The 27686-nt window shown below is 44.4% G+C and overlaps 1 protein-coding gene across 2 annotated transcripts in view; it reads right to left on the reverse strand.

The window, feature by feature from the left end:
* Window positions 1-22369, reverse strand: part of CNGB3 (cyclic nucleotide gated channel subunit beta 3) — a 1205394-nt gene extending 1183025 nt beyond the window's left edge. For both annotated transcript variants that reach the window (XM_069621307.1, XM_069621308.1), the window contains exon 1: window positions 22197-22369. In XM_069621307.1, coding sequence (XP_069477408.1) covers window positions 22197-22307 — 111 coding nt within the window. In that variant the 5' untranslated portion in view covers window positions 22308-22369. The remainder of the gene's footprint in view (window positions 1-22196) is intronic.
* Between the last annotated feature and the right edge of the window lie 5317 nt (window positions 22370-27686).

Genomic DNA, 27686 nt, shown 5'->3' on the forward strand with positions numbered 1-27686 from the left:
GACCTGGACCTCAAGTTGTGCTACTATCATTTTTATATCTCGATGTTTACCATCTCACTCAAAGTCTACTGTGTTGTAGGCTGCTGACAGGTCCAGCATGACTAGCGTGCGGACATCACCCTCATCGGCAGGCTTCAAAATGTCATCCCAGACTGACACCAGTGACGTCTTAGTCTGTGTCCCGGCCTGAACCCTGATTAAAACGTGTCCAAAATCCCTTTGCCCTCCAAGAAATCCTTCAATTGCACCGTGACAATGTTTCCAAGCTCTTGGATGGCCAGGGAAAGCCTGCAATGGGGGGGGGGGTGGGGGGGTAGTTCGAAAGTACTTTATGATCAAGTGTATTTTTTTTCAAAAGTGGTTTGTTTGTTTGTTTATTTATTTGTAATGCACGCCAGACCCAGGGGTATCAGGGTGAAACAGAACAAGAAGAAACACAAATACTTTCAGCAAGATAGGATTTTTTTAGCTCCATTGGAATAGTCCCCGTAGACAATGAGGTATTTAGAACAGACAGTAGCGGCCCACTAAGGGCTGCCGTATGCCTCTTAGCTAAACATACGGGGATGGGGTCATCATTATAGTTGGTAGGTTTTAATTTAGTGATAAAAATAGAGACTGTTTCCCAATCCACCAGGGTAAAGGGAAACTTGCATCCTATCTGATCATCACTATTCATCACTTTTTCGTAAAACACTGTAGTTTGCTGGATTACAGATTGAATATCAATTTCGTTCCTGATTTGATCGATTTTGTCAGTGAAGAAAGTATTGAATTCAGTTGCCAGGGACAAAGATGGAGGAAGATGTGAAATTGTAAAAGGGGACATGCAAAGTTTTTAATGGAAGTAAATAATACTTTTGGCCTATTCTGTGCCAAGCCAATCTGTTTTTGAAGACACAATGCTTAAGATGAAACAATGGCTTTCTTGTAAACTTTAAGTGCTTTTTGCCTCCACAAATTGTACAGGTGACCTGGTCCTTAACCAGACCTTTTCTTTCCCAGGGATTCACTGTACTTCTGGTTATTTCTACTTCTAATTGTATTTGTACTTTTTATAGGGGCAAAGGTATCACAATGTTCTTGAAGGCAGGACATACGATTATGGAATAATGTCCACCCATCTTTCGTCAAAGATGCCAGGGCAGGCACATACTTGATTTTGCTGGAGGCTTTGCTTACCTCCGAGGGTGATTTCCAATGATTCCACCAACCAACCATTTCCCTTTCACTGTCCCAAAAACCCAGATGACTTTACTTTTCTTTACTTAGCTTTTCATTCTTTTGTCTGCCATATGCATCACACACTACGTCACTTTAATAATCCCTGAACGTATTTTATTTCAGTAGCTACATTGACAAAGTGGAGAACCAGACCTTGATTTTAATTCTGGCTCACTAACTCCAACAAATGTTGCAATGTTAGGCAAATCATACTTTTTTGGCCTCAAAGGTTTGTACTTTTTGTGGCTGCATCAATATAGGCAGATTGCCTTAAATATTAACAGAGCGCACCGCTGATCCAATGCACAGCTCCTTGTTTTTTCAATTCTTTTGCCACCTTTCCATCTGCCATTGTCTCCTCTTCCCAATGAGGAATTAAACAGTTTATGGTCACACTTTTGCTGCAGCCACATTTAAAAGCTTTTGTACAGCACAGCACAGGCGGCCAGATACACTTCCTTTCACTTTTGATGGCTTTGTTTTGGGAAAGCAAATGAAGGATTTTGCCTCCAGAAGTTATTTATGCCATGTGAGCAAATCAACATAAGGAACACCCTCAATGAATATGCCAAACGCTGGGCGTCTGCCTCTTTTTTGCTGGCGTCTCCTGAGAGTTTCAGGAGTCTTGGCAGGGGTTTATAATTTCCTTTTCTCATGTTTTATTCTTCTCACATTTTCATTCACCTGCTTTTTACGTGTTTATTTCATTCCTCTATCTCCTGTTTTCACGCCTTTGCCTTTTCTTGTGCAGTCACTAACTTCATCCCTGCTTTTTCCCAAAAAGTAGGAATAAGGTTAGTGGCGAGCTCCAAAAAGATAAGGCAGTTTAGGATGACATGAGGGATTGTGAGGAGCCGCTCTTAAAAAAAAAAAGCTTTGCTGCCTTCATTGAAGCCTGATGGTGCTGTTAATGGCCATCGCATCTGTTGTGCCACCCAGAGCCCCTGTGCACCGGGCATCCGTCCGCCTTGCCAGCCCCCAGAAACGGCTCTGCTCTTCTTCAATACAAGTATGTGCCCCCTGCAGCACGGGTGTGCATGGCTCTTTAATGAAGTCTCTGTAGTTCGTTTTTTAATTGAGAGTCTTGTCTGCAAAATGATTTCCCAAGTAGTTACTGAAACAGACTAATGCAGTGATAGGATGGGACTGCCCATTTTTTGGAATATAGTTTCATGGGTTTGTAAATTCAGTGGCCTTTGAATACGGTGTTGAAATCTCAAGATATTCATACATGTGCCTCTTTCCCATGAGGTTTACCACTATATGCAAGAGTCTCTTGACTGACCATAGTACCTGTAACAGAAATTGACCATGGGCAAACCATAGCAGATGTCGTCATTGAAATATCGGACAATCTAAAGAATTGTTTTCTCAACTTTCTGTTCCTAATGAAATGATATAGAGATGTCCTAGTCTCTGCTTAATTAAAAGGGGCAGAGAGACTAATGTGCAGCCCACCAGTTTTTACCAGAACACATTGTGCAAAAATGGGTTTCTGTTTAGGGATAAACCCGGTATGTTCTTGGTGTGAAACTTGGTGGTATACAGCATTTCGTAAGCAATCTTGCCTTCGCTCTATGCAATGCAAAGAATTAAGTGAAAGTCATCTCAAAACCTTCCAATTTCTGTGAGCTCTTCTGATTCCTCTCACACAATGCAGCAGATCCTGGATACCTCCAAACAGCACAGCTGGTATTGCAGCATCACATTCGAAAGAGCCCTAGAGTAAATCCAAATAGATGGCCGCGCATCCTGGAGCCATCAAGCATTGTGTCTAAAATGCGAAGTCACCACCCCAAAGCATCCCACAGTCCAGTTGACATTTTAGTAAAGAATGGGACATCATCACGTTGCATGAATAGATGCGGAACATTAAGCCTCTGGTTCCAGCCAAAATGCCCCTAAACCCCACGTACCTGCCCATGTTATCAGAACATTGCTACTTCAGTTCCAATTGAAAGGAGTCGTCAAAAGCGAAGGAGGAGAAAAACAGTTGGTCTTTCCAATTGTAATGCAGTTCTATGTGCTCCACTCTAACCACCGGTGTGTTACCGGCAGACTCGTAATGTGGGCCATTGTCATAATGTTTTTAGGGTCAAAGACACTTTCAATATAGTTTTAGACTGCTTTTCAGGTACAGTTTTCTGAGCAGAGCACTTTTCCTGTTATCTGTAATTACAAAAACCACTGTTAGAGTGCAGTACAGATTTGCAGTGCCAAGACGAGTAATATCTCTGAATGTTGTGTATAAGTGTGATAGAGGAATCGTTGCTTCTTGTGAGGTCAATATGAAAGAATCCACTAGCAATATGCTAGCAGGCTGCTTAAGTGTGCAGTCCTATTTCTATTTTCACTGCGTTCTCTTACACCAGCCAACAGAAGGCACTAGTGAGTCTGCAAGAATGAATCACAGTGCACTGGTACTGTAGATGTGTGGATGTGTAGCACCCACCTCCCTGTTAGGCAGAAACCTGTGCAGTTCCCTCTGGGACCACTGCAAAAGATTTAGGACTACAGGTGTTTGGCAGTTAACCCACTTGGTAGCAGTCTGTACCACACAGATTCACTTGGTAGCTGTGGCTGAGCAGTCAGACTTCCCTCAAGAAGAGTTAGGAAGTATACAGAGTATTCACAATAGGTCAAAAGAACACAGTAGAACAAGCAAACACTGACCAGAGCTTGGTATAAAAGAGATATAATTATTTATTTAAAACCACATCTAGAAAAACACACAGGCACTAATAGTAAGCAATTCAAAAACACGGTCACAAAAAGATATACACTCCCTTAAAAGAATATTAGACAAGTCTTAAGTAAAGTCCCACTTATTTTCAGACAGCGGTGAGCGCTTAACGTAGATGGCACTCTAATAATTCGTTTTTAAAGGGAAAGAAAAGCAGAGAATAAATTGAAACAGATCCCAACACTTTTTCACGAACACAACAAGGGAGGAAGGCAAAGTAACACTAGGAATTCAGAGTCAGTAGGCCGGATCCGCTTAAGAGGATCCAAACGAAATGTGTCCAAGGTCACACGGTTGCAGTGCACAAAAGTCTTGTAACAGTTCAAAAAGGAGTTGGATCAAAGAAAGGGACCAGTTACAGGGTCAAGGCAGCCAGCCCAGTCCAGAAGGTTAAGGAGTTATTATTACCTTGTAGCAATCTTTAGAAAGGGAGGCCTGGCGGACACGGTACCTTAAAGTGGTGAGAACACTCCAGCGGGGGCAGTTGTTCCTGGCAGCGGATGCAAGTCTGTGCTTCGTCCGGGGGAAGAGAGGATCTCGTCGGGGAGGAAGACAGGAGTCCGTTGCACTGCCAGGGAAGAAACCAGCCGCAGAGTTTCTCAGGTACAGGGAGCGGTCTGTTGATTCGCGGTTCAGTGGTGAGTGGCTATCCGGCTGCCGGGGTGCTTGGCACTGGCAATTCGACCACAAACCGGTCTGGGGTGTGAAGAAAGAAGGTAAACTGGTTGTGCCCACCAGTCAGGGGAAGAAGCCTCTCCAGCCGGGAGATCTTCTCTGTCGTCGGGAAGTGGTGAGTCGGTTCCGCAGGGCTCCACCAGTGGTGTCGTTGTGGTAGCTCGGCTCAGCTTATCCCTCGTCGGATTCTCAGGTCCTGTGGCGACTTCTGAAGTTCCAGTCCCCAAAGCCCTGCTTTTATGCAGCATACCCCCATTCACTCAGCCTAGCTGTCAATCAAACATGCTAAGTGGTGAGCCGGCCGGCTCACCACTTGGGCCAATCACACAAGAGTGCGACTTGAGTTACCAAGGTAACTCAGTCCAGGGTGCCTAAACCCCCTCCCACACCACCTGTGGTACCCAGGCAGAGTGGCACCACTTTTGGAGGCTTCTGTGGAGAAGCCCGCCAAAAAAGTGGAACAAAGGGCTCGACTTGGGTTGGAATCACAGAAGAGAACACAAACGCCATTTTAGAATCGAGTCTTGGCAAAAAATACCAACCGGCGAATTAATATTAAATAAATAAACCGGCGGTATTTTCGAGGCTATGAGAATTAAATAATTAAAGTTGGTAGCCTCGAACAATGGGAAAATCCCATAGGGAAATATTCACGGTCGAATATAAAAAGTAGTTTCCACTGCCACCAGCCAAAACTCGATCAGGGGGGACGGAGACGTGCCCCCTCGACTAACAGACCCCGGGGCAATCAAATTGCCCCGACCAGTGCGTCCACAATATGATGGTTTGTACTGGTTTCTGTTAATAATTTGGGACTAGTAAAGCAAATGGTGACTTTACATGCCCTGGGAGACAGTAGTCAGTCCCAGGGTATGGAGTCTATGGTGGGGTGTCACTATGACACCCCTGTGTTACGGCACGGAGGGTGCTGTGTAACACACATAGTAAAAACACATGAGACCCCATGGAGTAAAGGACCCCATAGCCCATAAGACACATTAACAGTCAAAGGAACACCATAAATCATGTCCAAGAGTGGGAGAAAAAGAGTCTCACTCTTGGCAGGAGAAAAAAACAAACTCCAGAAATCCAGCAAAGCTGCTGGGGGACTCACTAGGTTAGGAAATTCAGCCTAAAGAGAAAATTCTCCCTAACACTCCCATGCACAGGCAAGTTCTGAATGCAAAATGAAAATGCCTTCTGCTGGCGTTCCAGCTTCAGAAATTAACTATGTGGTACCCAAGGAAAGAAGTGTGTTTACCAGGTTGTGATGGATAGGCACCCCGCACACGCACTCGGAGACATAAAGTACCAAGGAAGGTGATAGCCAACCAGAGGACTCAGTGCTGGTTGAAGATGATGGTGGTACATATTCGTGGCTCTTGGGTGCAGTAGAAGAAAAAGAGAAGGGTATCCAATCCACTGAGCTCTGTATTCAGTCTATTGCTTTGTTGCATCTTGGCCACACCCCTGTACTACAGAAAATTAAGAATGTTATACCCTCAGCCAATTTCTTCAATCGAATTATTTCTGCCAACATGGCTCCTTTTAATAAGGTGCCATTGGTCATAGTTTAAATCCGTGCTCTTGTGTCTTCAAGTGTCTATGATAACCAAGATCCAATGTTATATGTAACCAACCACTCCAATGTCTCTGTACAAAATACCATTGACGATAGCCAAACTGTTTGCTTTCTGTCCGAGCGTCAGGAAAAGGCTGATGTATCTGTGTGGCCCTTCAATACCTCATATGGCAAATCTTCAATCTGCAATGGTACAAGGAACTGTACATGCATTTAAAGGTCTGCATTTAATTGTGCTGCCAATAATGGAACATTTCAGTTACAGTATCTGGGAGCCCACATCCCTTATTTCACTTACTTGTGGGCACATTGCCTTAAAATTGGTATCAAGGTTATTTTTTAAGATGTGTTTCTTCCTTTTGAGCAAGCCACGTCAAACTATGTTTGTTTGTCCAGGAGAACAGTCACTGGGTTGTTGATTTTGATCAGGAAGAAGCCAGGTACTATCTTCCTGGTGTGTATTCTGAATAGTGAGCTCAGTGTTAAAGCTTTGTAAAGAGGACTTGTGGCAGATAAGTTGCTGGGCACTGTATCCTTGTAACTGTGCTTTTTGTGCCAAGATGTGGATATATAGTTGAGGCAAGGGTTTGTTCAGAGAATCAGGGAGAGACCAGCATTCCCCCAATAGTGAAAAACCTAACACTGTATTTTTATTATTTTAACCATATGATTCTGTTGTGGTAGACCAATCCTAAGGAGGGTTCAATATGGTGCTGAGCCGCTGAGTAATTGGACTGTCGCTCTGCACCACCTGTTAATAATCCACCTCCCAAACGGTGGGGGCATCCAAATGCACGCTGGTCGCAGTTGATTTGAGTACCTAAAGTATACCCACACCTTAGAAAAGTTAATCCATAACGTAGTGTACTCAATGGGTGCACCAAGCTGGTATATCAACAATGCCAATTAGATTTAATAGTTATTTCTTTTGTGTTGTGTTGGTTTCAATCATAGTGAAATTATTGCGCCCATCTTTGTATGACATGTGTATTGGCCTGCAAGGGCCTTTTTCAATAACTGGGCTAGTTAAAGTAATAACTGGTCAATTTAACATAACATATTTCTATGAAGCTAGTCTCTAAATTGATGTTATAGTTTGCTTCAATGTTTATTAAGTACCTTCTTAATTTCATGGTGATTCTCACAATACTTAGTTATAAATTTGACATTGTGTGTATCCGCAGTGGTCTGCTTGTTTTGAGGGATCATGGACAACAGTTGTGAAATATTTAACTCTCAAGGTGGATGTAGCAGAACAAGATATTAGCAAATGATGACAATCCTGTAAAAATCCCTCTGAACAGAGAGAACATTCAGCAGCAGAGGGATCTAATTTCTGCCATATGCATTGCATTTGATTGGTCTTAATTAGATTGAGACAAAAGCTTAACAATTTGGCTGGCCAAGTTGGGTTTGGAAAGCGTCTGATATATGAGAGAACATAGTTGCTGGGTTTCTCGCATGGTGTGTACCTTTTGGTATGCTTCAGGGTGCAAAGGAGGGCTCTTTTGTGGATCCAAACTGCACGCATTACTGCGCGCGCTTCACTTAATCTGGATTATCTTTTAAAGTGTCTTTGGTGCAATCACAGTTATTGAGAATGCTTTTGCCATCATTATATAACATTGTCAAATGAGTATTTTGAAATGTGAAAGCTTCAGCTTGGATATCCACATACAGAAACTGGTCATTTAGAATTAGGATAAGTAGGTACAATGCAAGAACCTTCCAGTGATGGTATGACTGTAGAGAATAAAGAACCAATTCATACCTCAGTTTTGCAATTGATAAAGACATCATTAAAGATAAAGTGCTCTTCCAAATGAGACCCTCTAATCGATCCCAGTTAATTGTGTTGGCACATGGATTACATTCCATGCATTACAAAATGGAGGGGAGAATCTTACCTTTGTAAAATCTAATGAGAGGCATGAGGGAGAATCTGAAAAATGAGGAAAAAGTTTTTTTCATTTGACAGGTGAATTGCAGGACCTTGCTCTCAAGTGCTCGGGTAAGATCTAATACTTAGTGGTTTGTATGACTATTAAATCCAAAATACTTGATCTTCTTCACTATCATTATTGTTTGATGGGATCGGGACATATAACTACATGATTATGATCAGTAAAATATGTTTCCCATGTGGCTGAGGAGATAATGGATGTTTGACATGAGCTTTGGGATTCATTTTTAGTATTTATCAAAGCCCAAAAGTTCTTGACATTTGAGGGTAAAAGGGAGTGTAGCATATTTTGCCCGTCTTGAATGTTTTGCAACATTCTATGCCCACGCAACCAGTGTTTATAACTATCGGTTAGTTTAGACTTTTGGTCAAGAAAAGTCTTGTGATGAAGATGTGGTAATTTTCGGGCATGCATTTTTTTTGAAGACTTTTTTTTCATGAGTCAGTTCATCTAATGTGTGTGTATGAATTTTTACATTGCTTTCTGGGTTAGATCTAGGAGGGTTTAAATGCCATATGAAGTGCACAAACTCTTCTGGGGAGCACAACCTCTCCAAATCACATTCCTGACCATGATTCACAGTATAGTCTAATTTGTTGTTCAACAATTGTTCACATTTTGCAAAAGAAACAACACGATTCCCTTGGACATTGACAGATAATTTAGAATCATATAACTGAATAGGTTTATGAGAAACACTTGAAAAAGCAGATTGCAAAGAAGAGTGGTCACTATGTGACATTCACATTACATGTAATCATTGACAATATTGATACAAGTCATTACAGACAATCTTATAGTCTATTATGGAAGAACCTTTGTTATTTGACCATGTCCAAGTGAGGGCGGTCAATCTTATGAAATGTTGCCATTAATAATAGTTACATTCCTTTCCTTGAACAGATGGTCCCGCATTTTTCCATGATGGAAGCACGCCTAACAGAAGTAGTACAACATGCCTTTAGATCACCTTCAATGAATAGTAGGTCTGTTGGAAAGCAGATTTTCACATCAGTCAAGATAGCTGACAGAGACTTGTGGAAAGAGGAAAGATCACAGGATGCCGGATTCCAATAAATGTTGAATATGAGAAGGCCTCGAGTTACTGGGCCCCATGGAAGCAAGCATCTGAGAACCACAATTCTACGAATCTCATTACTGAGGCACAGCACATCACAGCCAATGGAATTGCAGATTGCTGTCGTGAGACCACCAGAGGGATGGCCGCCATTGGGACAAATTGCCATTTGGGAAATTATGGTAAAGCCATCCAAATATATCTAATTTCACATCCAGGTTTCATGGAGTAAAACAAAGTCAAAATCTCCAAAGATCTTCTCCCTTGTATCATCATATCTAAATTACACGGGGCCACAAGTGTTCCAGCTGAAACATTTTAACCATTCTTTTGCCAAGAGTATTTTTCGGAGGCATTTAGACACAGAAGAACTTCAGTAATAATGTCTGGTAGTAGGGACAAGAACTTTGACTTGTCATTGTGAGCATCAACTATGCCTTTTACTGTGGGCTTAATTGTACCTGAGACAGATATATTAGTGTCAGATGAAATAGTGGATCTATTTTCTGTGGACAAATTTGATGAACCATTGAGATTTCCAGTCTGTGACAAAGAGGGTAGACTTAGAAATATCTCTACTTTAATTCTGCAATATGTGTATTGGTTTCGTATGGAAATGACCATCTGTCAATGTCTTTGGAAGAAAACAAGTAGAGATATGAAATTTGTTTAGTGTAGGAGAGAATGGCACTACGATTTAGAAATGCATTTTAAATGTCACAGATCGTAAAATGGCTTGGTGTTGGCAAAGTGCTTGATTCCCAGGTCTTTACCTTGTGTTCCAAAAAATGTTTTCTCTTTTAATTTCCGAGTAAATTGAAAAATATATATTTGAAGATCAATTGGGTCATAATAGGAAGATGGTGCAAAACTTAGGGCTTTATTGGGTACAGATATTTTATCTGTTAATTTCTCTCTTGATGATAAATTGATAACAAGATTATTCATCTGTTCCTGTTGTTGACAACCTTCATGCTTGCTCTTGTAATTAGCCTTTTGGGATTGTTTAGAGCATCTCAGTCTGTTGCGCTGACCAACCCCCCTCCTTCCTCTTGTCCTGGTGCTTGAATAGGAGGGCTTGTGGTTGTTGGTAGTTGAAAACGGACCTGCTTAGTGATGGTGTTCCTGTTACTTTTTTTTTAATGTTCCATAAGGCCTTTACCTGATAAGGAATTAGTAGGTAGGTTATCCAAATTGGTGTTGCCTGCTCCATCAGGGTCTGATTCAATGTCAGAGCCACCTCGTGATGAATTATTGATATTGAGCAGGATTGACAATTGAATTTGTCTTGGAATTTGCAAACACAATCTTTGCAGTAATCTGGATCATCTCAAACTGATTGCGTAGTTCACCTCATCTTGGTATTCCTTCAATAGGTCATACATTTTTTTATATTTCTTTTCCTTGGATGTCTCTAGTGCTTTCATTTCTGCAATCTCCTGCTTGCATGTTTAATAAAAGTTCAAGCATCATCTTTGAGCTTTTATTTAAATTGTCCTCCCATTTATTAGCTAAATCTGTGTCTTGTTCATTTGAAAAATCTGGGAACATCAAAATTCTTTGTCCCCTGGGGATTTTGTAATTCTCCATTTAATTCTTGAGGGACACTATCTCCCAATATTTGTTGGTCTCCTTCTTAGAGGTTCTTTCTAACTTGATACATTTTTATCTCAAGTCTTCTCGGTTATACCTCGATGTTTGAAATGCGTGTGCTGTGCTACCTCTTGGTGCAAAGCAGTTTATGGTATCTTCCTCCCTGGTGAGCAGATATTCGCCCATAGTGATTGGCAAAAGGAGTGTGAGCAGAGTGACTGTCCAGAAACAAAATGGGTTTAATACGGTGCTGAGCTGCTGGGTAATAGGACTATCGCTCTGAGCCACCTGCTAATATTCCACCTCCCAAACAGTGGGGGCGTTCATATGCACGCTTGTCGCAGTTGATTTGAGTACCTAAGGTATAGACACACCTTAAAGACTTAATCTGTAACGTAATGTACTCAATTGGTGCACCAATCTGGTATATCAATAATGCAAATTAGAATTAATAGTTTTTTATTTTCTGTTATGTTGGTTTAAATCAAAGTCAAATTATTGTGCCCATCTGTGTTTGACATGTGTTTTGGGCTGCTAAGGCCTTTTTAAAAAACCGGGCTTGTTAAAGTAATAACAGGTCAAATTAACATTCAATTGTTCTATGAAGCTAGTCTCTAAACTGATGTTATAATTCGCGTCCATTTTTATTAAGTAACGTTTTCATTTCATGGTGATTCTCACAATAATTCGTTATAAATTTGACATTGTGTGTATCCAAGCTGGTCTGCTTGTTTTTCTGTTCTAAAGTTAGAGTTCTAGGTATTGCTTGTGCCTTGTTGGTTGCTTTATGAATGATGGTAGGCGGATAGCCTCTTTCTCAAAATCTATCTGTCAGTAGGTTACATTCCTCCACAAATAGTTCTGTTTCTGAACAGTTCCATCTGGCTCTGATGAACACGCCAGTTGGAATAGCATGGATCACTGATCTCTTATGACAGTTAGTTGCTAGAAGAGTAGATAGAGTTGACTTCTGTGGGTTTCCTATATGTTCTTGTAAGTAATTTATGACCAGATACATAGTTGGTCAAGTCTAGAAAGTACATCTTATGGTTAGTGGAGTTGCCTGTTATACGCCGATGTTTGAAATGCATGTGCCGTGCTACCTCTCGGTGCTAAGAGGGCTCACAATGGACGAGGAGAGAGCATTCCTGATCATCAAAGTATCCATTTTACCAACTATGTACTTTTTGCCCGAAATAAATAAACAGTATCAAACTATCCCGGAAGGCAAGACCCATTATGAGTGGAATATGATGGGCAACAGAAGCACTCTCAGACTATTTGGACAACATCTTACAACCTTTGCTACATAAATTACCATCTCATTTAAAAGATACCATGAGTGTTCTTAATAAGATCGAAGTAATAGTATGGGAACAACTCTATCTCTTACACTGGATGTCCGAGAACTGTATGGATCTATCAGACACTCCTTGGCAATCAAAACATTGGAATATACCTTCAGAGATCGTTCAGCATCCTATTATCAACATGCAGAAATGCTTAAAGAAATGTTGCAAGGTTAATTGGATCACAATACGTTTATATTTAATTACACTTACTATCAGCAAACCCAAGTAGTAGCCATGGACACAAAATATGCACCAGCACTGGCGAACTTCTTTATGGGCCTATTTGAGGACACTATTATCTACACTGACCCAGCCTACATGCAGAAAGTGTTCTTATGGTCTAGATACATAGCCAACATTTTATTAATCTGGAAGGGATCACCGAATGAATTAGAATCATGTATTCAGAGACTTAGTCTGAATGATTTTGGTATCGCGTTTACAGGCAACTCCAGTAAAAATAATGTAGATTTTCTAGACTTAAGCAGCTATGTATCTGCTCAAAAATTAGTTACAAGAACATATAAGAAACCCACAGAAGTCAACTCTCCTCTTCTAGCAACTAGCTGTCATCAGAGATCAGCAATCAATAATATTCTGACTGGCGAGTTCATCAGAGTCAGACAGAGAAGTACAGAAACAGATTTGTTTGAGGAGGAATGTAACCTACTGACAGATTTCGGGGAAGAGGCAATCCACCTACCATCATTCATAAAGCAACCTACAAGGCATGAGCAATACCTAGAACTGTAACTTTGGAACAGAAAAACAAACAGACTAGTTTGGATACACACAATGTCAAGTTTGTGACTAAGTATTGTGAGAATCACCAAGAAATTGATTAGAAACGTTAATAAAATTCTGAAAACTATAACATCAATCTAGAGACTAGCTTCACAGAATAATGGAATGTTAATTTGACTTGTTATTACTTTTACCAGCCCAGTTTTTGAAATAGGTCTTGGCAGGCCGAAACACATGTCACACCAAGATGGAAGAATTTGAGTATGATTTAAACCAACATAACACAAAATAAAAAACGATCAACTCTAATTGTCATTATTGATATACCAGCTTGGCGCACCCATTGAGTACACTACGTTACGTATTCCAAAGGAGGGTCAGCCTATTTTGTTGTAGCTAAACCACTAGACCCCACAGGCGTTTATCCCAATCATGTCCTATTTGTAAATACACATCGAAGGAGCTACAGAGTGCACAACACAAAATGGGCTATGTCAGAGAGATGAGAGAAGGTAGATATGGAAACATACTGGGAGGGATGCTTCAATTGATCAAGGTTGGAAAAGAGAAGTGTGATAATAGAGGGGACATTCTAGCCCCAGTTCAACATCTCTCAGGCCTAAGTATCTGAAGTTGGTCATTGTTCCATGCGGACAGAGAACTGCCAGGAAGGAAGTAATGGAACTTACTGAGGGACATAAAGCAGACCTCATCAAATAGTGGCAGCCATTACTACAAGGGCGGTGCATCTTATATGTTGTCAGACATTTTAAGGCACAGGAGGACACATGCAGGCAGAGTCTGGGCTTATTTTGATTGGGTCTTCAGGCTGCTTGGGACCACTAGTAATTTGCTGTTGCTGTAATCTTGCTGTAATCTAGTTAGTATAGGATGGGAAACTCACTATGTGTGTTAGGAAAGTACTCCTCACCAGTTTAGGATGAAAACAGACCCTTTTTTGACAACTTCTGTAAACTGTGGAGCCATTGCGAGTTTCTCATCAAGTGTAACCCCAAGATGTTTATCTCATTTGAAGGTTGTGGGTGCTTTCCTTGCCAGAACGACAGATCTCAGAAGGGCAGGTGTCAATAAGGTATCACAATACTGAGATTACAGTTTTGGAGGGGTTTCGTTTTACCACATTTGGGCTCATCCATTTGTTCAATGATAGCAAGAATTGTGAGAATTAGGGAAATGGAACCTGGTAATCTTTGGTGATTTTACATAAAGTGTGTGTATCATCAGCTTAGTTGAATGCAATTTCTCCAAAGGATTGTATATGTCTTAGTAGCAGAGAGACTCAAATGTTCAACTAAAGTGGGGGCTGGGAAGAATTCTGTGGCACAGCCCAATATCTATAGACCTGCAACAAGATAAAAGGCTCTACTAAGAGTTGTTGTGATCGAACAACAAGCAAAGATGTTATCCAGAGACCTGCCCTTAACTCCCATGACACGTAACCGGTGCAGCAGAATGTAATATCTGACAATATCGAAAGCTGCTGAGAGGCCGAGCACATTAAATCCCTGCCAACTGCCCCGCCCCCCCACAAACCCTCCCTCCGCATCTGCTCTCCTATGGAGGTCTTTGAAATAGCGGTAACAACCATCTCAGTCCCAATCAAGGGACAGAAAACAGCCTTGTGAGGATTCAACAGCAGCAAGTAAAGGTGATGCACAGTGCACGTGCATAATGTGTAGAGGGAGTTATATTTGGGGAGGAAATGAAGAGGCGAGGAGACGGCTTTTAAAAAGGTAAGAGCATATATCTAGGGACGATGCTGTATCCAGAGTTGAAGGAATGGTATGGCACAGTTTGGGTGGTGCAGTAGACAAGAAGTGGAAACAAGACTGTGCATTTGGAGGACAAGGGACAGAAACTACAAAGATGAACATTTGTTTATTTGCATTTGAATGCTTACAACATTGAGGCCGATTCAAATGCATTTGGGAGCTTTTTGGGCAATGCTGCATGCGCATCCCACAAGCGAGACAGGGTAACTGCTGTTACCATCGGCAGCTGAGAGAGGGGCAGCCCCAACTTTCTTCGTGCCTGCTCCTCTCCTCCCCCCAGCTACGGAGACATGCAGTCTCGGCAGCACAAAGCCACAAAAGGGTATGGTGCGAACAGTCATCTCACCCTTCCTCCAAACAGCAAGGTGCTAAGCACCATAAGGAAAACAACCTTCAGGCAGGGCCCAGGTTCAAAAGATCTGCCCCCACCAGGGGGCCAGACATTCGGCTATCCGGCCGGGAGTTGCGACAACAGCAGCCCCCACCACATACACAACAAAGACCCAGTGCCTCCCTGGGTCCTATAAAGAAGAGCAGCATGCTCAGAATAAACACAATCTGTTTGTGGACCCTGAACGGGGACCCAAGCAAACAGGAGGTTCACTGTTTACTCAGTGTCTTCCAAATCTTCTTGCTTCTTTAGCAAATCTCAAAGTTCGCTGTACATCGCAGCATCTTTTTTCTTTCCTGAACATTGTACTGTTCAAAGCAATTGGCAGTGCAGCCTTAACGAAAGAAGAAGAGGCAACCGAACAGCCACCGCGGCCGGCGTCAATTTCAACATTTCGGCATAGAGGAAAAGCCAGCGGCGAACGTGTCTACAACAAAACAAACAAAGACGCGTGCTGCAGAATCCTCCTATGCTAGTACGAACGAAGGAGAGAGAGGCACCCGAGCAGTCCAGCGCAGACGGAGGACGATTCAACAATTTACAGGTGAGCCACCGCGCTAGGGCTACGAGGGAGGAAAAATAGACACTTGTGTCCGGGAAGAGATACAATTTGTTACAGTGGACCGGAGCCCCCGCTTGATAAGGCAGGCGGGGCAAGATAACACAAGCCAGTTTTAAACACGGGCAGAGCCACAGCCAGCCTGTTAGCACGGTGAGCCGGGAGCTCGTTTTTTCTTGACATCTACACAGCGCTTGCGAACGCAATTTCAAGCTCGGCGGGCCCAAATACTACAGATTAAAAATATTTTATGCAATTTTGCACGGGCGCCCTCCAATTATTTAAATACCATTGAAACAAGTCTGGGGGCTGCCCATTTATTAAAATGAACACCGCACAAAGTGGACGCTAGGAGACAATTTTCTTTGAACCCTTTCAAGAAGGTACCAGCCAGCAGTTACCCAGCACGGGCAACAAATAGAACAGGCTCAAAGAGCTCGCCGATAGCAACAGTTTTAACTCCTTGATAAAACTTTTTCCATTTCTTATAAAAGGCATAACAAATCTTGGGGCCTAAACGGAAAGCACGGGCACCCTCAACACCGGCGCAAAAGCCAAAATCACCACAATTGTTAGCAGCCATTGAGGCGGCAGAGCACTACGGATGGGCATGGGTTAGAGAAAAGATGTACGGCCTACCCAGGGAAGGAATTACCAACCCACCCAGCCAAGATGAGGTTTCTGCACCATTAAAAAGGAGGAAAGTATCTGAAGGCGCCAAAAAAGGTAACAAAAAATTGTCAAAACTATTCGAGAATGTAGCGGAATTACAGCAACTAATGGTAGAAGTAAGGGGGAAACAGACACTGCCCACAAGGGAACCTGGGGCTTCAAACTCTACTGTCACTGTAGAACCTACAATAATGGTTGTCAACCCACCCGTAGCCCTACCTACAGCAATCCCACCACAACAAGTACAGCAGTTGCCAGTAGCACCGACAGCTATAAATACAAGAGCCTCCACAACTCCAGCAACAGACGCAGCAGGTGCTCTAAAAGCATGGGCAGCCCCCAGCGCAGACAATACGGGCGTGACACGGACACCCGGCAGCAATACAACTGACATTGTAACAATCTGTAATGCACAGTTAGACCAAAAAATGAAATCTTTCCAAACAGAGATATTATATAGATACAAAAGTTGCCTGGCATGGAACATTGATACCACAATCAAAGAAGCCATACGGGCCAAGGAATTTATAGAAATCTTTTCCTTAATAGAAGCCCAACGCAAAGGGAAAGATGCTTTCAGAGACCCCAAAAAGATAGAAGAAAAAGCGATTGCTAGAAACGCCCAGGTCGTACAAAACTGGGACAACTGGTTACAAGCCTTTGCCATTTTAGCAACAATATATGAAGAAAAATTCCCATGGATGGTAGGAAGATCTGGGCATACGTTGATAAAATAAGGGAAGTAAAAGTAACCCAGAAGGGGAAGACAAGGCTAGCATATGACATCAGATTTAGGAGGAGCATGTCAGAAAGGCCGGCCATTGAGTGGGATGAAGTCCAGAACGATGTATACACCCTCAACGCCGAACCTCCCCAGGAAGAAGATACCATGCATTCTTCTTCCAAAAATAGCAAAAATTCGCAAGGAAGCAAATCCCATGACAATGATAAATCCAAAAAAGGGGAGCAGCCCTTTCGGAGGAACCAGCCTTGGGTGGCTAAGAATAATGCCCACAGACAGAACAAACAGCAGGGTGCCAAATCCAACATCCCATGCAGAAATTTTGGGAAAAACCAGTGTACATGGGGCAAAGAATGCTGGTACAAACACGCCTGCACAAACTGCAACGGCGACCATGCAGCAAGCAACTGCACCAGACTACCAGCCAAGAAAGAATGATAGATGCCAAACCCCAATTTTAGAACCAGGACGAACACCCATCAACACGGGCAACTTTAGGGACGGCCTAAACAACTACCCAGACAAGGAAATCAGCAGGATATTATGGCAGGGTTTCACCAAAGGTTTTTCCATCCCATTTAAGGGCTCTGGGTCACACACCATCCCGATGAACCTGAAGTCAGCCAGGGACAACCCCCAGATAGTAGAAACCAAAATCAAGAAAGAACTGCAACTAGGCAGGGTAGCAGGTCCCTGGGACGGCATGCCTTTAAAGAATTATTTAATATCTCCACTAGGTCTGGTCCCCAAAAAAGAACCTGGGAAAATTAGGCTAATCCATCATCTCTCCTACCCTAAAGGACAGTCTTTAAATGACGGCATCCCACACACAGAATCCGCCGTATCTTACACACATTTCCAAGAGGCAGTAAGGCTCATACAAGAGTGCAGCAGAAACGCCTTGATGGCCAAACTGGACATCGAATCTGCGTTCAGACTTTTGCCAGTACACCCAGATTCACAGCAGTGGCTAGGTTTCACTTTTAACAACACATTTTATGTAGATAGATGCCTCTCCATGGGGTGCGCAGTATCCTGTGCACTATTTGAGCAATTCAGTTCCTTTTTCCAATGGGCTTTCATAAAGCAGACACCAGGGACAAAAATAGTGCATTACCTAGATGACTTCATGGTCATAGGGCCACCAAACTCTGGGGAATGCGGCAGGGATTTAGCAAAACTTGAGCACATGGCCGCACAGTGGGGAATTCCCCTAGTGAAGGAAAAAAACACAAAACAAGACACAAACATAATTTTCCTGGGCATCGAAATAGACACAGCAAAGGGCCTCTGCAGAATCCCCAAAATAAAAATAGCAGAACTCCTTTTTAAAATACAAAACCTGATAATGAAAGAAAAGGGGACAGTAAAGGAAATACAATCCTTAGCAGGCAGCCTCAATTTCGCATACAGAATAATACCGCAAGGGAGGATATTTTCCAGAAGCCTAGAGTTCAAAATCAAATCACTCACCAAACCACACTTGCATATCCGGCTAGGTAGAGAGGTGAAACAAGACCTGGAAACATGGGGAAAATTCCTCAGAGATTTCAACGGGTCTTTACTTTGGTGAACGCCTTTAAATACCTGGTCAAACAGGGTCCTATACACCGACGCAGCCGGGAGCAAGGGGTTTGGAGCCATACTAGACTCTGAATAGGTGGCAGGACACTGGCCCAATTCATGGCAAGCAGCAGGGTGGACAAGAAACATCACCCTACTAGAAATATTTCCCATCTGGCTAACATTACACATCTGGAGCAGGCGACTAGCGAATACGGAACTTTTAATCTGGTGCGATAACATGGCTGTAGTGGGCTTCATAAACAGAAGGTCTACGAAATGCCCTTTAGTACTGAAAGTATTACGAGCTATTACAACAGTCACACTACATGAAAACATTGTAATCAAAGCAAAGCACATTTCAGGGGCAGATAATAACATTGCTGATGCTTTATCTCGCTTCCAGTGGACAAGATTCCGAGAGCTAGCGCCGCACGCTCCAGAACAGATGACGCCAATACCAGCAGAATGCTGGGCAATAATGGGACAACAAGAATAACGGCATCACCGCCAACGCCAGAGAGCACAGGCCGGGATGCCCAACGAAAACCAGGCACCTCCAAAACGGGTGCCAACAACACATTAGCATCAACGCCAGCACCAGAGAGTGCAGGCCGGGATGACCAATACAGAGCTGGCACCCCTAAAACGGATGACAACAACACATTGGCATCAACGCCAGCGCCAGAGAGCCCAGGCCGGATGCCCAACAAGAATCAGGCACATCACCAACGGGTGCCAACAACCTCACAGGCTTCCTAACTGAGATGGCAGAGAGGGCAGTGGCAAGAACTACGGCAACACAGTACAGTAAGTGTTTGCAAACAGTATTTAAGGCCACAGGTGTAAACCACGTAGAATTAATAACGATTAAGATAAGTTATAGAAGTATTTTTAAAATGGGCTCGGGAACAAGGTTTCAAAAGGGATTGGGCCAAAAGACACCTGGTGGCAATTTCATATTTTACAAAAATACGGGGCGATTCAGACCCCACCCAGAACGCCCTCATCTCTTATGCAATGAAGGGATGGGGCAGAATAGAGGGTGCCCAAGTGGACACCCGCCGACCCCTTGATTTTAGCAAACTGGTGCAGATAGCAAGCCAGTTGGAAGCCATATGTTGGCACCCATACCAGGTAATGTTATTTAAAACAGCCTTTTTCCTAGCCTACATTAGGGCTTTCCGGGTAGGTGAACTCATCGCTTCCAGCACCAAGGCCACAAACGGCCTGGGTGTCATGGAAGTCAGGGTGAGACAGGAGAGTGTTAACATAGAAATGCAACAGTCGAAAACGGGTGCAAAAAAAACCATCAATATTTGTTGCATTGATGAAGCAACAAACTGTCCGGTTTGCATCACCAACCTCTATTACGCACAACGACCCAAAGTGGGGGGGAGTTTTTTAATCCACAAGGATGCATCGGCTCTAAGCCGCTACCAAGTTAAAGGAGTGCTGATAAAAGCAATCAGCAAAGCGGGGTGGGATCCCAATCAGTTCGGCACCCATTCCTTCAGGATAGGTGCCGCCACTGCAGCATGGCAGGGAGGCTTAGCACCGCAACAACTAAAAAACATAGGGGGATGGAAGTCAGACTGTTATAAAAGATATATCAGACCACAACTGATATAGCCATCCTCCCTCAAATTTTCTTTTCTTTTACAGATACAGAGGCCTACGGTGGGCCGAGGTCCACGAAGCACTATCAGAATTGGTGGCATACAGAGACCCCCCAGAATTCCTGATCATTCTCCTAGGGGGCAACGACCTAGTCAACACGGCTAGATGCATCCTATGCGAGGAAATCTGCTCCTGCCTAGCAGGCATTTCGCACAACTGGAGGGGTACTGAAATATACTTCTCAGCCATTTTACCAAGAAAGAAATGGCTAGGGGCCAACTGCTACAAATCTATAGACATATCCAGAAGAAAATTGAACAGGGGGATAGAGAGATTCTGTATGACAAGAGGACTGGGTTTCATAAAACACCCAGCCATTACACTAGGCAACCCAGACCTCTTCCTCCACGGCGGCACCCATTTGTCTAACCAGGGCATGGAGCATTTCTTTCGGGAAATCAATGCAACACTTGCTCACAGGGGCTGTCTCTAGGGCATACTCTTGGGGGAACACGGTCAGCCGTCAACCTGCGCGTGTGTGGTGGCACGGGTCAGAGGGGGTAACCTCAGGACCCGGTGCCCAAAAGTATGATACCATCATGATATGTGATATTGTGCATTTGCCATAACTCATATCTGTACAATAAAAACCTACGGCCTTTTATTGCCAACACTTGACACAAGTTGTGAGCCTATCATTACGGGAGAGGGTTTGGGGTTCGGCCAATACTAATGCAAGCATATGGGTTCAGCAGTTATGGGCAATGCTGCATGGGCATCCCACAAGCGAGGCAGGGTAACTGCTGTTACCATCGGCAGCTGAGAGAGGGGCAGCCCCAACATTCTTCGTGCCTGCTCCTCTCCTCCCCCCAGCTACGGAGACACGCAGTCTCGGCAGCACAAAGCCACGGAGGGGTAAGGTGCGAACAGTCATCTCACCCTTCCTCCAAACAGCAAGGTGCTAAGCACCATAAGGAAAACAACCGTCGGGCAGGGCCCAGGTTCAAAAGATCTGCCCCCACCAGGGGGCCAGACATTCGGCTATCTGGCCGGGAGTTGCGACAACAGCAGCCCCCACCACATACACAACAAAGACCCAGTGCCTCCCTGGGTCCTATAAAGCTGAGCAGCATGCTCAGAGTAAACACAATCTGTTTGTGGCCCTGAACGGGGACCCAAGCCAACAGGAGGTTCACTATCTACTCAGTGTCTTCCAAATCTTCTTGCTTCTTTACCACAGAACCCGCCCACCCTACAAAAAGGGGAGAAGAACAAAAAGAAGTACAAGGCACTGTATGGTGCCCACAACAAGTCGTGGGACACAAGAAGGCGGCACGGGTCAGAGGGTGTAACCTCAGGACCCGGTGCCCAAAAGTATGATACCATCATGATATGTGATATTGTGTATTTGCCATAACTCATATCTGTACAGTAAAATCCTACAGCCTTTTATTGCCAACACTTGACACAAGTTGTGAGCCTATCATTACGGGAGAGGGTTTGGGATTTGGCCAATACTAATGCATGCATATGGGTTCAGCAGTTATAAACCACATCCAAAATGACATATTTTATGACATTACATTGTCTAACAAATCACAGGAAAGAGTCATGTTTCCTCGTGAGTAAACAAAGAATACTGTTGTTGTCAATAGTCATCGAACTGAGAACATAATTGACAAATAGATTAAAAGATTGCAAGGTCTTAGTATTTTGAAGATGCTCGACCATTGAACAAAGATGTATTGCTCATTGACCTTTGGGGAGACTGTAAGTGCATTTGACTGAAGGCGATGTTAATGCTTTTTAGAAAGGTTTAAAGAGAGCATTGAGAAATATTCGTATCACTTGAATAACCAACTGGCTGCCCCCCTTCCTCTCATTTCACAAATACGCAGTACCTTTTTTTCTGGATTCTCCTGCTCACTATCAGGGTTCTCCACACTTCCATTATCTCCCTCGTCAGTCTTCGGCGTTATTCTGGAAAAATGCGCTTTTAGTTTACTAAACATCTTCCGCAACAATGCTGCTACTTTTCTGATGCCGCAATCTGCTAGTGCCGCGACCGTACGTATCTCTGTCTCTCTCCTTCTTAGAAAGCCAATTAGTGGGTTAAGCAGGTTTAACTTCCGGGCAATTCCACGATGCTGCTCTCTGCTCAGATAAGAAGATTCCGGCGTGAGCTTATCGTTACCTTCTGTGCTGTGTTTTGCAGCCTGGCGCCCTTTAATGTGACTTCCCATCACTATGTTAAAAAGAATAACCGTGGGGTTGCACAGTTCCCAACACTAAACATGGCGAACATCTCGCAAACACAGCAAAAAAAAAAATGGTATACATTGCATGCTTGATGTCTTTCCTTTAAGCCAAGTAACCTAATGTACGTAACGTGCATTTTTACGACATTCATTTAGGCTTTCATTCCCATACCTTTGTACATGATTGTCCTAAAATACTTACACTACTGAAGTACATGAATAAGGAGAAGATGATTCCGTGTGTAGAGTACAAAACTCAGACGCAACACCAACCAGCCAAAGCGACGGTGGTATCACAGTTTGATATGTGATATTCGTAGGTCATTCACATGACTTCAATGACACATGCTGATAGCATATGCAAACGGTGACACTCATTAACAAAAACATGTACGGTTGAACCACTGTATACGGCAACTCTGCTGCAATATTCCTATTACTTATTTAACATGTTCCATACACATTTCAAGAAAAACTGCAGCACCACAGGGAAACGCAGGAATGCAAAACAAACAGATTTGATCAATCAAATTGAAATCAGAACACAAGTCTATCACAACAGTGTCTATTTGTATATTCTTCTCCCCTGCTCCCCCTCCCCTCCTCCAGCCTACTTCTGCTGGGGTCTGTCCTGATACGTTCTGGTTTCACCATCACTGTCTTGTGGCCAATGCTGGATTTGACTTTTATGGACTTCATTCATTCACGGTGCGTCACTCTTTCTCAACTCTCATGCTGGACTTCCATTGCATCCTGTACTCATGGTGGCCCTGAATCTTGCTGTTCCCTCTTCATCTTGTATCCTGGCTTGCAACATTATGTGTTACTACTGACTTCTGCAATTGTATTTGCTCTCCCCTCTTCTCCACTCTTTTTGACTGCTTACTCTCTGTTCTCTTCTCCTCTCCCTGTCTCCCTTTTCCTATCCCCTCCCCTCCCCCCCTTACTTTCTTATATGCACTTGATCTATCAGAATTGCCTCTGGACCTAGTACGATAGCAACCTCGTCTGTCTCCTCCAATCTACCCTGTCTTGTCCGCCCGGCCCCCAGCACTATCTGAAATGTCATCAGGCCTAGTACGATAGTCACTTGTTTTGTTCCTCCCCTCCCTTTCTGCACCCCTCTCCCTCACCTTTTGGTTTTCCCCGGCTCTACCTGAAATGTCGTCAGGCCTACCTAGTATAGTAGTCGCCTGTCTGATTCCATTTCCTTCCCACTCTCCCCCTCCCTTCCTTATGAATGTCTTAGCTCTTGCACTATCTGAAAAGTCGTCAGGACGAGTACAAAAGTTAATTTCACTTCCTTATTGTTTATGGCCTGTAAGAATGTCATTGTATTTTCCCTTTTTCCCTCCCTTGCCTTGAAGCGCTTTGAAACACAATGTATATAGGCGCTATATAAATAGACTATCATATCATATAATTCAAAGCACAATCTCTGAGAGTATTGATAGTATATTATCATTAACATTAGGTGTTCACATTATCATTCACATTGGGTGTTCATTTTGTTCAGTAAACAGCATATGCACAACAAAAACATTTTAAAAAAGAAATAAAAGAAGCAGGCTTCTAATGTCCCAATCTTGATCAATCTCTAGAAGAACGGTGTATGGAAGTTTACAATCTAACGCCCTAATTATGAACAATGTAAGAAAGATTTTTTTTTAACTAATTGTCCACTTTTAACTTTAATGTCCTAGTTTCGACCGTCACGCGTTTTAGCGCACCAGGGGTGCCTCGATTCTTGCCAGCAAAATACAACATTTTATCACGCTGGATGTCTTCCGACTATCTCATTCATGAGCAGTGGTGGAAGTGGGCAGGAGCGGTTGGGAGCGGTACTCCACGACTTTTTATGTTTAAGTTTTCGTGCTCCTATACCCAGGGGTGGACTGGCCTATAGGCCTCTGAATCCTAGGCCCTTTTGTGTTGTATTTTCGAATTTTCTCATGGGAAAAGAGTTGGCCTTGTTCAAAAAGTGTAATATGGGACCACTTTGAGAATTATTTCCAGGGCCTCTTTTAGTTCCCAGTCCACCCGTGCCTATACTTTTATTTTTACAAAGAAACCGTACCGGAATGGTTACGTTTTAAAATAAAAGTGTAGGAGGAAGTTGAAACTTGCACTTCAGTGCACTGTACTCAGAGCCGGCCTTAGGGGGGGCGAGCTGGGGGCGACCACCGGGGCACCACGCCCCCCAGGGCGCCATATTCTCCCCAGCTCGTGGCGGCGGGCTCATTCAATGACAATGGGGTGTTAACGCGCCCTGTTCACACCATTACCTCCTTGCCGGAGCGAGGAGGTTTAAAAAAAAAAAAAAAAGAAGTGGCCTGTCCTTGCCCCGCCCTCTTTCCACCCCGCCCCCTGTTAACAAGGAGCGCGGGAGGGCGAGGGTGGGGCGCCAATTCGCCCAGGGCGCTGCTGCCCTTAAGGCTGGCCCTGACTGTACTGAACATTCCGTTAAACAGCAGGTGTGTTTGGGGCTTTGATTTGCGCGTGTGAGGGGGCTTGGCAATAGGGTTTGTGGGGAGCGGGGGTTGGGGGTGTAGCGTCCCTTGGCGCGCAGCAGGCCTGCGATGTCGCAGGAATAAAAGGCAGACACAGAGCTCTGTAATGAACGTCCTCTTTATTTCCCTTCTTCCTCGAACTCCCCGATCCCGCCCCCCTCGGCGTCACTTCCCTTCTCTTCCCGCCGCCCGCCCCCAACATCACGGAGACGTCAACGTGACATTCTCCCCCCTTTTTAAACAGTTACCAGGTTCCTCGGAACAGGCGACGGCCTGGTGGGCTTCTGGTCCATTTCCTCCATCCATCTCCTGGGTCTGTTCCGAGCCCTTTGTGGTCGTGCTTGCTTTCGTCCTGGTGATGGCCCACTCTCTTCCACTGCATCCTCTCCTTCACGTTCCGACTCACTCGAGTCCCACTGGTCAGCCTGATACGGATCATCCGATTCATAGGTGAGGGGGGCTTGAACTCGACCACTCAGGCGCCGAGCTCCAGTCAGTGGAAGTTCTTTGAAATGTGAGGAGTTCCTTGTGATTGATCCCTCGACCCCTTGAGCCGTCACCATAGAGCCCTTCTTCTGAGTGACTAGTAGCGGTTCCTCGCGATACGCTGAGGTGTGCTTGTGTGTTGAAGGTTGGCGTACTGCCACGACGTCACCTACCTCGAGGCGTGAAGGCTGCGCCCGCTGACAGGTGTCAGCGTATTCTTTCATGCAAGCTTTCGCAGCTCCATCTTGTTCTCGTACCGCTTGATCCAGCATCGGTGGCGGAGAGATGTCATTGGCCTGGGGAATGCGTGTTTGAGTGTTTCGACCGAACATCAATTCCGCTGGGGTCATCCCTGTGGTGCTATGGGGAGTCCCTCTGTAATCTCTCATCAGTTGGTTAGGACTTGTTCATAAGGTTGGCCGGTCAGCCTCGCTATCTGTAGGGCTCGCTTTAGGTTGGCCATAAATCGTTCGATCATTCCATTTGCCTGAGGCCACAAAGGGGTGACCTTCCTGTGATGAAACCCCAGATAGTCAGCGAATTGTGCGAATTGATGTCCGCAGAATGGAGCTCCATTATTCGTCTTCACTACCTTCGGCACTCCATAAGCAGAGAATATTTGATCCAATGCGGGGATGACATGGTGAGCAGCCGTTAACGATACTAGTCTCACATCGGGGTATTGTGAGTATTCGTCCATGACGGCCAGGACATATTTCCCCCCTTCCATGGGCCCAAAGAAGTCAGCCGCCACTGCTTCCCATATCCTCTGTGGGAGTTCCGACATGAGTAGTGGCTCGGGATGGCGGTTTGGTGTGATCACACAGCACGTGGGGCACGCCTTCAGTGCAGCTTCAATCATGCTGTCCATGTGAGGGAACCACACCTTTTGTCGCAGCAGGCGTTTCGTTGATACCATCCCTCGGTGCGTCTCGTGGGCTAGTTCTATGACTTTGGTTCTCATGGATTGGGGAATGACAAGCTTGCAGTCCTTGACGAGCAGGTGCTCATCCGATATTGCGAGTTCCTCCTTTACCTGCAGTAGTCTTTCCACGTCCTCTCGCACCGTGCCACCTGCAGCCCTCCCCCTTTCCTTTGCCCTTCGCCACAGCCCTGACTCCAGACCCTCACGAATGATGCTGCATGCTGCATCTTTCTCTGTTTCTGTGGCGAGCGCCTCCATGTTTATTCCTTCTGGCGCGGACTGATGAATTAAGTACCTTAGGTATCTGTCGGCTACGGACGGTTCCGGAGCGCTCTGCTCTCGTGGCCTCCTGGACAGGAAATCAGCTGGGTTTTCGCCCTTTCCTGGCCTGTGAATGATCTCAAACGCATAGTCTTGCAGTCTCAGACCCCATCTTGCAATGCGCGGGGGCATTTTGGCTTGAGGGTTGCCGTACAGAAATAAGAGGGCCTGATGATCCGTAACGACCTGGAACGGTTTGCCGTACAGGAACAGGTGAAAGTGCTCGCACGCCCATACCACCGCAAGCCCTTCCTTTTCTGCTTGCGAGTATGCTTGTTCCGTGGTGGATAGACTGCGACTGGCGTACGCTTCGATGTGTTTCTGTGATGGGTCTTTCGGATCAAGTTGTGCCAGGATAGCCCCAAGGCCAACTGGACTGGCGTCCACAGTAAGCTCAGTCTTTCTATTGGAGTCATAGTACGACATGTTCTCTGCTTTCGCAGAGCGCTCTGATCACTTCGAATGATCTCTGGCAATCACTAGTCCATTCGAATTTTGCATCTTGATGGGTTAATCACCGTAATGGTTCACTGACTGACGCAAAGTCCCGTATGTATCGGTTACAGTAGCTCGCCAGGCCTAGAAAGGACTGAAGTTCCGACACATTGGATGGGGCAGCTGTGTCGTTCAGCGTGTCATGCCAGATTCAGAGAAGACATGGCCGAAGAATTTCAGTGTGGATTTTCGAAAGTCGCACTTGTCTCTGTTCAGGGTGAGGTTGGCATCATAAAGGCCTTACATACTCTCATCAGGGTTTCATCGTGCTTGTTGACATCGGTCCCGAACACCAATATGTCGTCCGAGTAATTGAGGCAGTTGGGAATGTGCTTTATGATGTTATGCACTTCAGCCTGGAATGTCTCTGCTGCCGAAGATACCCCAAAGCTTAAC

The sequence above is a fragment of the Ambystoma mexicanum genome, chromosome 5q, assembly GCF_040938575.1.
Source record: "Ambystoma mexicanum isolate Mex_15411 chromosome 5q, UKY_AmexF1_1, whole genome shotgun sequence".
NCBI classification, from domain to species: Eukaryota; Metazoa; Chordata; class Amphibia; order Caudata; family Ambystomatidae; genus Ambystoma; species Ambystoma mexicanum.